This window comes from Aspergillus sydowii (assembly GCF_001890705.1).
Source record: "Aspergillus sydowii CBS 593.65 unplaced genomic scaffold ASPSYscaffold_12, whole genome shotgun sequence".
Lineage (NCBI taxonomy): Eukaryota > Fungi > Ascomycota > Eurotiomycetes > Eurotiales > Aspergillaceae > Aspergillus > Aspergillus sydowii.
This window is the reverse complement of record NW_024467870.1, coordinates 179,476-192,064: the sequence shown is the minus strand read 5'-3', so window position 1 is coordinate 192,064 and position 12,589 is coordinate 179,476. Positions and strand designations below refer to the sequence as shown.

At 50.4% G+C, this 12,589-nt stretch overlaps 8 protein-coding genes across 8 annotated transcripts; 2 read left to right on the top strand and 6 right to left on the bottom strand.

Annotated features, from left to right (window-relative positions):
* Window positions 1-39: 39 nt before the first annotated feature.
* ASPSYDRAFT_49121 (uncharacterized protein) lies at window positions 40-959 on the bottom strand. The gene has a single exon (XM_040847780.1). The coding sequence runs from the start codon at window positions 832-834 to the stop codon at window positions 304-306; it is 531 nt and encodes a 176-aa protein (XP_040698774.1). The 5' UTR covers window positions 835-959; the 3' UTR covers window positions 40-303.
* Window positions 960-1,029: 70 nt separating this feature from the next.
* On the bottom strand, window positions 1,030-2,857 carry ASPSYDRAFT_49120 (uncharacterized protein). The gene is made up of 4 exons (XM_040847779.1): window positions 2,504-2,857; window positions 2,270-2,444; window positions 2,050-2,195; window positions 1,030-1,950 (listed from the first exon to the last, which is right to left on the bottom strand). Exons 1-4 carry the CDS (start codon window positions 2,543-2,545, stop codon window positions 1,267-1,269), a joined length of 1,047 nt encoding a protein of 348 aa, XP_040698773.1. The 5' UTR covers window positions 2,546-2,857; the 3' UTR covers window positions 1,030-1,266.
* A 339-nt stretch (window positions 2,858-3,196) lies between these two features.
* On the top strand, window positions 3,197-4,715 carry ASPSYDRAFT_135467 (uncharacterized protein). Its single transcript, XM_040840725.1, has 2 exons — window positions 3,197-3,716; window positions 3,771-4,715. The coding sequence occupies exons 1-2, from the start codon at window positions 3,578-3,580 to the stop codon at window positions 4,511-4,513; spliced, it is 882 nt and encodes a 293-aa protein (XP_040698772.1). The 5' UTR covers window positions 3,197-3,577; the 3' UTR covers window positions 4,514-4,715.
* Window positions 4,716-4,880: 165 nt separating this feature from the next.
* On the bottom strand, window positions 4,881-5,470 carry ASPSYDRAFT_34784 (uncharacterized protein; the record flags this gene model as incomplete). Its single annotated transcript, XM_040845280.1, has 4 exons — window positions 4,881-5,001; window positions 5,072-5,137; window positions 5,224-5,315; window positions 5,375-5,470. 4 exons carry the CDS (start codon window positions 5,468-5,470, stop codon window positions 4,881-4,883), a joined length of 375 nt encoding a protein of 124 aa, XP_040698771.1.
* A 528-nt stretch (window positions 5,471-5,998) lies between these two features.
* On the bottom strand, window positions 5,999-6,552 carry ASPSYDRAFT_92998 (uncharacterized protein; the record flags this gene model as incomplete). The annotated part of the gene is made up of 4 exons (XM_040852765.1): window positions 5,999-6,104; window positions 6,173-6,238; window positions 6,309-6,385; window positions 6,460-6,552. The coding sequence occupies 4 exons, from the start codon at window positions 6,550-6,552 to the stop codon at window positions 5,999-6,001; spliced, it is 342 nt and encodes a 113-aa protein (XP_040698770.1).
* A 694-nt stretch (window positions 6,553-7,246) lies between these two features.
* Window positions 7,247-7,723, bottom strand: ASPSYDRAFT_92997 (uncharacterized protein; the record flags this gene model as incomplete). The annotated part of the gene is made up of 1 exon (XM_040852764.1): window positions 7,247-7,723. The coding sequence occupies one exon, from the start codon at window positions 7,721-7,723 to the stop codon at window positions 7,247-7,249; it is 477 nt and encodes a 158-aa protein (XP_040698769.1).
* Window positions 7,724-8,330: 607 nt separating this feature from the next.
* ASPSYDRAFT_92996 (Zn(II)2Cys6 transcription factor) lies at window positions 8,331-10,125 on the top strand (the record flags this gene model as incomplete). Its single annotated transcript, XM_040852763.1, has 3 exons — window positions 8,331-8,398; window positions 8,448-8,492; window positions 8,538-10,125. The coding sequence occupies 3 exons, from the start codon at window positions 8,331-8,333 to the stop codon at window positions 10,123-10,125; spliced, it is 1,701 nt and encodes a 566-aa protein (XP_040698768.1).
* Window positions 10,126-10,214: 89 nt separating this feature from the next.
* Window positions 10,215-12,174, bottom strand: ASPSYDRAFT_92995 (cytochrome P450; the record flags this gene model as incomplete). The annotated part of the gene is made up of 4 exons (XM_040852762.1): window positions 10,215-10,757; window positions 10,812-11,630; window positions 11,687-11,721; window positions 11,784-12,174. The coding sequence occupies 4 exons, from the start codon at window positions 12,172-12,174 to the stop codon at window positions 10,215-10,217; spliced, it is 1,788 nt and encodes a 595-aa protein (XP_040698767.1).
* Window positions 12,175-12,589: the final 415 nt, after the last annotated feature.

Sequence of the window (12,589 nt, the reverse complement as noted above, 5' to 3'; positions counted from 1 at the left end):
TTCAGTTCTAGTAGAGGATTAGCACCAATCGAGATAGATATTGTTTACGACGGGGGTCTGCTGTTTTCTCTATACTGCCAAGGGGTATATCCTGGCTTTACGGCTTTTTTTGGCTGGAATTCATATGGATGCAGCGAATGTATTATGATTTTTCTGGTCCCAACAACCAGCCCCTGGTGAGAGTTCAATCATGAAATGAGTGATAACCGCAATGGTAAAGTCTCTGTAAGGAGTGGAAAACCGCAGAAAATCAGATAGCGCAAAGGTGCCTGCTGGATGTTGTCCATCCCAACGGTGGGACTGCTAGGCAACATCAATACCCCTGGGGAATGCGTCATCAATCGCAGACAAAAGGTCTGCCTCATCATCATCATCATCACCATGGGGCCCGATCGCATTTTTCACCCCGTCAAGTCTATCGAGGCCATGAATGATGCCCATCTTGGTCTTGCAGATGAGCTTCCCCAGATTCCCACGCTCTTCGACCGGTGTAAACACGTCCTGCATCTTTTCCACGTAGTCCGCGAGCGTAATCAAATTTAGTTCCAGGTGATGCAGCATCTCCAGCGTATCATACGGAAGCCAAGGCGAGAACTGCCGCAGGCGCTCCTCCAGCGTCCGGAATTGATGGCTGTGGCTGTGGCTGTGACTGTACGCATCGACTGATGTAGCCCAAGCATCGAAGCGGCGCAGCTGCTTTATGATGCATTTCTCGTGGTGCCCTGTATTCGTCACCAGGGTCTCTGTATCTCGACAGAGGGTTCTCACTCTGCTGGCGATTGTGGCGAGCGGTTCGTGTGGGACAGAGCCTCTTCTTGATTTCGTGCAGGACATGGCACTGAAGCTGCTGCGGGTTGATGAGCGACGGCGGACGCAGACTGGGGAAGGCGACGGGGCAAATGACAAGCGACGTTTCGGAGGAGAGAATTGGAAGTGTGTAGAAATGAGATGTGGCTGGGGAAGAGCTTGGACGGCGGATTGCATGATAAGGATAATGTATACAGTTAGGAAAGACAGAGTTTGGATGCGTGAAGAGAGTTTTGACGTGGCCGGCGGCATCAGTGGGTGAGATGATATATCCAGGCAGTCATTGTCTGGGACTCGGTGAAGTGTGAAGTGCGGTATAAAAGGAACAGTGTCAAAGGATCCTTCATTGAGAAGCTCATTGATAGGACAATCCGGCGTCTTTCACTACCAGACTGCCGGCTCTTTCAAAACAGGTAAGCTGTAACTGAATACAAAGTAGGTAAAGTAAAGATAAAGCAACTATTGCTCGAAGCTGAGAATAATCCTTTCACCCGCGGCACCAGCTGTCGTTGTCGGTCTCCCCATTGTCACCTCAGCCCTCTTACCCCCCAGATCCATGACAATGTTAAACAGCGTCGCAATATCGCTGCCCCCCTCAGCGGCCCGATTAATTGAGCAAGGGAAGTGCGTCTCGTCTTGAAACAGTGTCTTGAAACTATCCCACGTCACAGGGCCGAGCTTCGCGATATTCTCTCCCATCGTCTGAACACGCACAGGCGAATCCTTCAACCAGATGGGTTCATTAATATCCTTATGCGGCAGCAGCATATGGTTCGTATGCACCAGATACCCCTTCTCATTAACGGGGACGCGCGCAAAAGTGGAGGAAGTAAATTCCAACCCAACCGCCGTCGTCGCATCGCCCAGAAGTATATGCGCCGAGCTAGCCATACCAATCCTCTCTATATTCTCGACCGCTTCCATCGCGGACGAACTCTCCAATGCAACCCGGAGCCCCAGGTGGACAGGGATGCGTGTCTTGTCCATACCCTTTGCGCGAACCGCGTTGAAGCACACACCGACGCCGGCGGAGTTCAGCCCGATTTTCCCGATCTGCCCGGCTTCGGTGATCATTTTGATCGTGGGCTGGTTTTGTTGGATGAGTGTTACTTGGATTAGGTTTTCGCTTTGTGCTTCGTTCCACTGTCGCGGGTATTAGTTGCTCGTATTATAATAGTGGCGGCAGTTGGAAGAGTCCGAGTCCGAGCTGGAGGGGTAGTAGGTAGGCAGGTAGGTACGTACATCCCAGTTCTGCCCCTGGAAGGAGTTCCCATTGCCCTGGTAGTACAGACTCGTGCACCCGTCGCTGAACTGCCCAAAGACAATCTCGGTCCGGACATTCAGGGCGATTATATCGATCAAGTCGCGCTTTGCACCGGCCGCGATTCCTAGCCGGGATCTTGGGTATCAACATTATGCATTATGCCTTCTACATGTTGTATAGTCAGATGAGGAGACGCACCCTGAAGCTCCTCGTAATATCGCGGCCACTTCTCGCGAATCAACCCGTCGAAATCGCGCGCGAGCTCCTGGACCTGGGCCCAGTCGAGCTTGCTGTGTTTGGCGAACATCCCCGCGTAGAATGTGATCGCGCGCGCGATTTCCGGTGCGGCTTGAGAGCCATGCTCGTGTCCGATCTGGATCCGGATGTCAGAGTGCTGTTTGTTTGCACGTGAACTCGGGAGATGTGATGTACTTCGTATGGTGTGCCGGAGCACACGATCTGTTTGATGGCCATATCCGGGAGATTGATGGTGGAGATGCAGATGGATGTTGAGGAGAGAAGCTGGATATATCTTCGGTTAAACAGTTATCTGGTGCCCCTCATCCGCGGAGTTCGGAAGGTCCGCCCGCATTGCGGGGATCCAGCTCGGTTCCTGGGCTGGGCCATGGGCCTCGTACAGGCGGACCGCCCGACGTGTGATATCATGGAAGTGGCAGACGCTTTGCTATTGACATGACAGACATGGCACGGCCTCGGACTCCGAAAGCCGTGTTTACCTTGCATGTCAGTATTTAGGCAATGCATGATGACGGCATTGGTTTTGCCGTATTAAACATCTCGCTCAGCCAGAGCACAGACCTACTCAAGTGTTCCAATAAACTGTCGCATCTGCAGAGATAATTGTAAAATAGCAATGTTCACCCAACAACCCCTGATAAAACTAACCCGAAGGCAGTCCGGAGGAGGGAGAAAAGTGCTCGGATCCGACCGTAGGGGTGTCCTATTTCTATTTTCTGCCTCGTATATTCGGCAGGCCGTTTGTCGATCGCCAAGTGGGTGGAAACTGCTAAATCACTCGGAGTCGGGGCCATTGGGTGCGATCGCCGCTGCCAATATGCTTCGACTTGCTGTTATTTGTTGATATGGACAATGGCTTACGCTCGAGTAATCTGCAACCCATCAATAGTTATGGCCCCCAAGCCCCCCTTCCCCGTACACAAGACAAGCCTAGACCAGATAAGCCTGAGTAGCGCGTGGCTATGCAGCACTTGCGGTAATGATGGACACGCCAGGCAGATTCAGCCCCAAAAAAGGCACCTAACGCAGCTCCGTCGGACTACGGAGTACGGACTCGGACACGGCGTTGGAGGCGGACCCACGCAAAAGGCTGACGGCCGTTCGAGATTGTAGGGCTTGGGGGCTGAGGCTGAGGCTGTACTCGACAAGCAATATCCACTGACGGGCCAAATATCTTATTTAAATGCTGTCTTCCGGTAGGCACTGTCTGTTCACCCCATTCACTCCATCCCAAATCATTGCAGAGCCATGAATCCGCACCAGATCCTGGCCGCCATCGAGCTGGCCGTCTATCTCGTCTTTTTTGCCCCCGTCTCCTTCTGCACATACCACTACCTGTCAAAGAAGAAGCAGACGGCATGGATCTACCTGAGCGTCTTCGTTCTCGGTTCGTCTCCTCAAAAAATTAAAAAAGGAAGTCATCGTGTACTAACAACACCAGCCAAAATCATCGGCCCGGCAATGTATATCTCCATGACAAACCAATCCAAGCCTTCAAAGGGCCTACAGCTAGGGGCCCAGATCCTGTACACCATCGCCCTCGGTCCCCTCCTCAACGCGACCCTCTCGCTCGTCAACGCCTCCTCCAAGTCAAAAGCAAAGGAACCCACCCCGGCCTACTCCTACTCCCCCGTCGACGCGCCCGCCCCTACTACTCCAATGCCCAATTCCTCCAAGGGCTCAAAGCCTGGACTACCAGAGCTCACCCCGCTGAATCTGATCCTCCTCGCCCTACACCCGATCATCATGGTCGGCCTCGTCCTCGGCGCTGTGGGCGGTTCCAAACGATCCCCCGATTCCTCCGGCCACATCGACCCAGAGAAGTTCGCAAAGGCAGTTACATTCTCCAAGGCCTCCGCTGCGTTATTCATGGTTGGTCTCGCCGGTATCGCGGTGGGCGTCGCCTTGCTCTGGAAATCGCGCCGCAGTTTCCCCACTGTGAATTACTACATCACGACGTCGATGGCGGCCGTCATCCCTTGTTTGTTTGTGCGCGTGCTGTACTCGGTTCTTACTGCGGCGAGTCTGGATAAGAATGATATGACCAAGGTGTCCAAGTTTGATGTGTTGAGGGGGAGCTGGGTGATTTATTTCTTTTTGGGCTTTTTGCCGCAGATTTTTATTGTCCTTGTTTATGCGGGGTGTGGGATGATGGCTTGGTTGAAAGAGCGGAGAAGAGTTTAAGTATTTGCAAGGGATATTCTTGTTTTAATGGATGTTGGTGGCGGTTTCTTTTTGTTTCTCTTGCATTGCAGTTCTGGGATACGGTGCCGGATTGGCGTACTATAGAGATAACAGGCTATGAAAATGCTCAATAGATACATTTTAATGATTAAACTCTGGAAGAATAGCACTATAACACAATTGCGGCAAATAGTACAACAAGATAATACTTATAAATTAACTAGAGTTATATCCTCTTCATACTTAGCACCAGGTTTACGCAGTAATAGAAACAGGTAACATCCAACCAGCAACGAGATCAGATTCACCGATACAAGGCACTCTCCCTAAAACCCCCCTCATGGAACAAGATGATACTATAGCGTATCTAGTTATTAGTAGTAGTCCCGTTTTGGGCACATTTGAAACTATCCACCAACAACGGACGCTTCTCCAAGTCGTGTTTACCCGCTCCCAGGGTGTAGTTTTGGCCGCTGCATTCGTGTCCGCTGTGCAAAGGTGAATAAAATTAATTAAACAACATCTTCCGTCAGAGATATCGGCTAGTCGGACACTTACGTGTAGAAAGTGCACTTGATTGGCACCTTGCGCTCGGTAATTTCGATAGTTGTAGCATTGACTGGTCTGTAAAATAACTAATCTTAGTGATGCTCCCCGTATCGTTGCATCCATAATCAAAATATATTGAATTGGTTAGGGTGATGACATACCCGCCAAAGGGACTGTTCTCGCAAGTCGTCGGTGCTGTAGTGCTGAATATTCTATTCACACCCTCACTATGCGAATAAATAGTGATCTGTTCCTAAGGCCCCAGGTGTCAGATGGTAAAGTTAGAAATTATCAATAGTAACAAGTCCGTACTGTCCCGAGAGACCCGAATGATTGCACCTGCACCTGTCCGACCACAGCCGGAGTGAGAGCGGCGAGCATGGAAGTAAAGATAGCAGTTGTCTTCATTGTGCCGTTTCTAGTGATCACAAAAAAAAAATAAGTGGATCAAGGCAGGTAGAAAGCTTGACTCGGGAGTAAGCTTTCCTTTATGCTGTCTGTTCTGCGCACTGGCCACGCGCCTTTATGCCCAGCATGCCAGTCCGTATAGCGCCCCTATGGCCTTCATTCCTTTGCATGGTCATTTAAGCAGCCACACTGCATCGGTGTCAACTTTAACAATGCACATTTCGCTTTTTGACAGAAGAGCTCCATACACCCGAGTATTTCCTCCCTCCACTACAGGGCGTGTGATATTAGTGGTGTCGTGAGGCATAAAAGATAATCCCGCATCTGTACCCCTACATGTACTCTGATTTTACGATAGAGTCTTCATATACGAATAATAAAGTCCTTTCTCTGGCTTCTTAGTTATATCTACCCTCAGTGACACCAACTCTGTGTCATATGAAATACTAAAACAACATACGTATCATACCTCCCATGGAAGCAGACCGCGGTATCACTCAGGGCTATCCCCAAACACTAGCATTATCCTCATTCCTCCACAGCAGCACACTTGAAGCTACCAACCACGAACTCACGGGTAAATTGGTGCAGACCCTCCTTCAGGGTGTAGTCTTGACCCTCACAATCCTCGCCGCTGTTCAAGGATGGTAATTCGTCAGGTAACGTGTTTTGTAACAGGTATCAAGGGGCGCGACAACTTACTCATAGAAGGCGCATTTGACGTGCGGGACTTTGTTGTCGATATCAATTACTTCCGCTACAAATGGCCTAGGTAGTTGGCAGAAGAACAGGATCAGCGATTCGTATTTTCTATGGCCAGATCGGGGCGAGGACTTACTCGCCGAACGGACTGGGCTCGCAAGTCTCCGAAGCGGGAACGGTCACTCCAGTGCCGTCATTCGTCTGGAATGTTACCTATTGGTCGGTGTATCAAGCGTTAGTAAATTGGGTCAGTTCAGCAGTTCGTGGTGGTGGCAGGGAGTTCGTACGACTGCAAGAGTTCCTTCAGGAAGCCATTGTCCAACGACCGCCGGGGTGAACGCGGCAAACAGCACAGACACGGTGGCAGCGGTGATCTTCATAATGAGAAATGCAAAACTCAAGTTAAAAGTTAAGTTAATTCGGTTGAAAGACTCGGAAGGTTTGAAGGGCAGATTGTCCAGTCTTTAAGCTGTTGCTTCATCGCAGGCTGGTTGTTTGTTGCACAACATGCCATACCCCTTACAAACTCCCCCTTTACTTGAACAGAGCCAGCCAACAACAACCCCCTTCCACAGCGACGTGCATGGATTCCGAGTGTACGGATACAAGGCATTGATGGATCATACCCGAAAGCTAACCGCTGTTCCAATTCGCAAGTTCCACCATGGGGTTGGACCCAAGCCAAGCAACTATAGCGGGGACAACCCTGGGAATCTAGGGGCAAATGCTTCCGCCAGCCATGTACACTGTATGTAGTGATTAAGTGCTTGGCAAACTCTGTTATGCGAAATGATTGACAGATGCGTTCACTCTATCTGCAATTCAAAGCAGGCCACTGAAGTATTTTGTCTGCCCACTTCAACCGAAAAAGATACTCCGGCTTCAGGCCCTTGCGTCAGATAGTCCTCTCGCACCGTCTCGAGAGAAAGACGAGGTTCGGATAGATCGTCGTGAACCTATCGCCATGGTAGGTACAGGGTACAGCATTTCCTCCAACACCTAGTCTCAGATACTAGTCGCAGATACTCAATGTAATCCCGTCACTTCCTATACCTTTGACCCAATCTGGGAATACTATAAACTAGTTTCAATCTGTTCGAGATTCACCCTTGCCCTCTTCGCCAACTCAAGCAATCTTGGGGTCGCTGCCCCATCCAAAAACTCGATGCACCTCACCACCTTTTCTCCATTCTCGTCCATTGTAAACATAAACACGTACTCTCCTGCGTACTCCCACTCCTCCCTCGGAATTCCATCATCCTTCAGCTCCTCCCGGAACTCCGTCTTGCTCGTCGCCCAAACAACAACCTGGTTGCTGCTTTCACTCTCGATATACTCCTTTGCGAAGACGGGGAAGCCGGTCATGACCCGGCTTAATCCACTCGTGTGAGCCAGGAACCCGTTTCGGTCAAACGGGCCGGGTGGGTTTATTGAGGCCGGTGCAAATTGGTGGTAGTAGTTTTCCCCCAAGATAGATTCCAACACTGTCTGGTCCAGGGTTGCAAAGTAGGAGATGAATTTCTGCGCCGTGAGGAGGCGTTTGGACGGCATTTTGTTGTTTGAAGTTTGGTCGCCTGGGCTTATGGGAACCTTCCTTTTGGTACGAATATCATCACTTCTATGTGATTTCACTGCTGTTCTTGGGGATTGGAGGTTTATAAATTGACATGACTGTGGCGGAAATATCCTTTTAACTCCGATCTTCGATGTCCGCAGCGGGGTTACGAGCTGTTGGACAATATATGATAGTAGTTCTATTTTGACGCAATAGAATCATCTTGATAAACCTATGAACCATCCAGTGTTGCCTATGCATCAAGAACAGGGAAGGGCGGAAGCGCTTCTCTAGATAATATATAAACAACGAGGTATAAACTTTAGTATCTCCCCAAATGACGAATAGCACGGATACCCTGTAAATGCGATAGCTGTCTCAGCAAGCCAGCACCACAGATCGAACCAAATTCTCCGCTCTTAAAGCCTAGCAAATACTGGGCTATCGCAGAATGGTGCGTCTATGGTTGAATATACTCATCCCGAATAGGAAAAGGCGTGGGCAGACCGTGCACGTGATCCGCCGGCACTCTGCAGTCATTTCTCCATCGTGTGTTCATCGCCTGTTCGTCATCTATCAGTCTGGTCTCATCATTGACGCCCCATGGATCATCATACCCCGAGACCCAGGGCAAGTAAGCCCAAGGTCCGAACGGGGTGTATCACCTGCAAGTCAGTTCAGGCTGCTTCCACCACTGACGTTTCTGACCCGATAAACTAGGATACGACGAGTCAAATGTGATGAAGCCAAGCCGTCATGCCACAGGTATGTTTCGTCATGCAGTTATAACCAACTGGCTAATGACTGTAGATGTGTGAGCACTGGCCGGAAATGCGACGGCTATACCCAGCCCAACTCCAGTAGTTCGGGTGCGCCTCGTGAGCTCGTAGAGTCCGCAGCGATAATTTCGACAAGAGAGTCCAGAGCCTTGGAGTTCTTCTTCAATACGACCTCCTACCAGCTAGCTGGATTTCTTGAAGGGGATTTCTGGAGGCGGAGTGTCTTGCAACTTAGTCTATCGGAGCCGCCAATTCGTCAGGCATTGGCTGCACTGGGATCGCTGCATATGAGTGAAGCTCAATCTTTGGACACCTGGGCGGTGGACAGTGCAGATGCCGACTATCTGTATACCAGAGCGATACGATCAACCGTTGTCAAGGCTGCGATGGGCGACTCCGCCGTGCCGATTATTGTGATGGCCAGCATCCTGTTTACGAGTTTTGAATTCCTACGGCGCAACGCTGCTGCTGCTGCCACGCATATTGCGAACGGGATCAGTATCCTCAGAACCTGGAGTCGGAGCTCCCAAACTACGCAAAATCGGTCTTTTCGTAGAAAAGAATATCCTTCCTACGAAGCGCAGTTTCTGCACAGCGAGCTTGCACCCATTCTTACACTCTTTAGTCTGAACGCTTCGGAATTCAGCCCTTTCCCCAAGAATAGACTCATCCTTCACGAATCCAAGACTGGAGCACCGGAAATGCCAGCGAGATTCGAAACGCTGCGTGAGGCCAGAGTTGCGCTTGTTGATCTGGTGACTGCGTCTGCGGCTTTTTTCCAAAGCCTGGATGCCCAGGTCAAGGCCGACCAGACACCTTGTCCCGGCCTTCTGGCTCCATCTGAAGACCTTCGTATTTCCTTTGATCTCTGGAAAACGAACTTCCGGGATCTGCTAGAACGCCGCGCATCCACATGGAGTACGGAGGAGAAGGCCGCAGCAAACGTTATTCGAATCATGCAATATGGCTCCGAGGTCGGACTGGCTGCGTACGTTGTGCCCAACGAATGCGAGTGGGATACTCGTCGGAAAGAATATGAAGAGATTCTGCGGGTTTCAGAGGCTCTCGTGGCGGATTCTGCCGACAACGCAGATGGGCTTTCGAAGGAATTCAACCTAGAAGTTGGATTGATCTATCCCATGCACGCTGTCGCCTGGAAGTGCCGCTACCCACGCATTCGCCGGAGGGCACTCGACCTGCTTTTGCGGTCGTCGAGGCGGGAGTGGCTACTGGATTCTAGGCAGTATCATGCTATTTTCACGCGCATCATGGCCATTGAAGAGGAGTGTCTCGGCTTGGCGCCTGATGCGGTTCCAGATGACAGTGTCCTCCCACCTGAACACGTTCGCGTTCACGACTTCTTCTGCATTCCGCAACCTGAGATTGCTGGCGATTCCTCACGCTATGGTGTTACTTTTATGACGAAACCAGACGGTATTCATGGGCCATGGAATTTCACTACCGAGTACATAAGTCTGCCCACGGTCGGTGTCGGCGACATGGCACCATCCAATTTAATCTCATGTCGCCGCTGGGCTAGTCCCGATACTACAGATCCTGACACTGCAAAGATGCTGAAAAAAACAGTATTTGGACCGTACCATACAGGCACCGGTTGATCGAGCTATATATCCTAATTATAGCAAAAAGCGGCGATTTGATTCAACCTTTACTGTCTGCAGTATGGTACAAATGAAGAAGCCTGTGATCATGCAACGCCCCGCCTGCGAAAAGATAGAGGGACCTCCTCCATGATGGCCAAAGTAAGCAACGCCGAACTCTCGCGTAAGGCCTTCTCTACTCTTCTTCTAGCATCGTCGGTTGATTCTCCTGGAAGATTCGCAAGGCTCACCCGATATTCTCGGAACAAAACAGCGAGAGTAGCTATGAATTCTACCTGCGCAAACTTTCTTCCAATACACCCTCTCATTCCATCGCTGAATGGGATATACGCCCCGCGCTCGGGCTTATGGATCTCGTTCGACTCGAGGCCTGGACCGGAGAGCCCTTGAACATCGTCATTTCTGGCGAGATAGCTCTCGGCATTGCGCTTGTCCCATCGGCTGGGGTTGAAGACACTAGCATCCGTTCCCCAGTATCTTTCACTATAGTGAAGAGCATTACTATTCAAATTAACACGGACTTCGGGTGGCAGGTGGTGTATCTCGTCGTTACATGTTATGTCCGCGCCGGAGCTGGCTGTTAACTTGGGAATGCTAGGTACAGGAGGGTACAAGCGGAGCGTCTCCAGCTACACAGCCGTTAGCTACATAACCTATCGGGGAGGCAGCATGAATCCACTTACCAAGATACACAGCGGAGTCACTAGCCTGGGGAACACTGTGGCATAGTCCCATTCCGCAGGATCAGCCGGCTCGTCACGCATAACTGTTTGCAATTCATTGTACAGTTTTTCCTGAACATCGCTGTGGATGGCCAGAAGAGCTAAAGCGAACCGTAGCGTTGTCGCTGTTGTTTCATGGCCGGCGATCGAGAAGATGAATACGTTGCCCAATATCTCAGCATCAGACAGCCCGGGATTCCGTTTGGTGGTTATTATTTCTTCTTCGTCCCGTCGCGATCGGACAAGCCGCTCTAGGAGGTTATGAGTCTCGGACTCGCTTTTCTCGGCATCCTTCACCAAGGCGTGGAGATAATTCCCTAGGTCTTTATGGGCGGCGAAATCTTTCTTCAGAAATGGCAACGTAAACCTCGGAATCCATTTCGGCAGGATACCATTAGCGACGAACACTGACATCATCGACCTGTTCATGTACTCCATTACGCCGCGGAATGTGAAATAATAGCCGGGAGATGGAGTAGCTGCATCTTTGAAGAGGTCTCCAGCGTCGTCCGCTGTGGCCGTAAGAGCCGGCTTAAAGGGCAGTCGTACCCCGAACCCAGCGCCGCAGATGATGTTGAGTGACAGCTTGAGTATATCTTCCCGTGCGTCGGGCACGACAAAACTTGATACTGAATTCGAGGGATCGGAATACATCGCATCCCAATAATCGGCCATTTCCTTAGCCTGTCGGATACCCTCCGCCCAGACGAGAGCGTCGTTCTTGTCGTTGAACGCAGGTGCGGTGTTTCGATGGTGGTAGGACCACTGGCTTCCTTCCGCCTGCGGTCGTCAATATCTATCAACTTCTAAACTTTTCCAATGCATGAACAACATACTGTAAAGATACTGCTCCCAAACATATCAAACCCCTCTAAATACGGTCAGTCAGTACCCATCCATCTCAACAACTGGATCAGTGGTAAACAGACGTACCCAAATGCTTAACCGGTTTTAAAAAACACTGTCTCGCTCTAACTACCTGCTCCACAATATCTGCGTCCACAACATGGCAGCTTATTCCACCAGGTGTGACGTAGAGATAGACACCACCATACCTCTTCGCCATGCGATCCTTAACCGCCCAGCGGTTCCGGTACATGCTATCGTGGATATGGTCCGCTAGGCCTTCAGGTAGCCAGTTGGATATCATATACTGGAACCATCTCATGCCAAACAGCGCGATATAGAAGAGGTTTGCTTCGTAGACGGGGAAGAGAATGTAAGGCAGCTTTGTCTTGCGTGCAAGCGAGCGGTTGTGCAGGAGGGATATGAGGGAATGAAGACAGTACAGGACTGGGACGGCAAATATGGTCTTCCACATCATGTTGGTATATGGTCTGTATGAGTGTTGCTTGTTAATGTCCATGCTCGCAGAGTGACAGCTTTATATGCGAGATTCTGGAAGGGGAGCGCCAGTTGTATGGATGCGCTCGTAAAGACCCACCGGGTACGATCGAGCCAATCACAGGGCTTGATAGTACAATGTCAGGGCAACGACAGAATACTTCAGCTGCAGATACCGAACATGGCCAGGACGAATTACAATTCCGTTGACTAGACGTCGATAGGAAAATGATTATGATATACTTTAGGGAGAACTTGCGAGGAAAACCAGGACACTGGCAGGGCTTCCCGCTCCTATCTATAGCCGGAGATACAAGTACAATGATGATGAACCAAGGGCATCCTTGTGAGTATAAGGGACCAACATACATAAGAATACTTGCTGTATCTAAGCC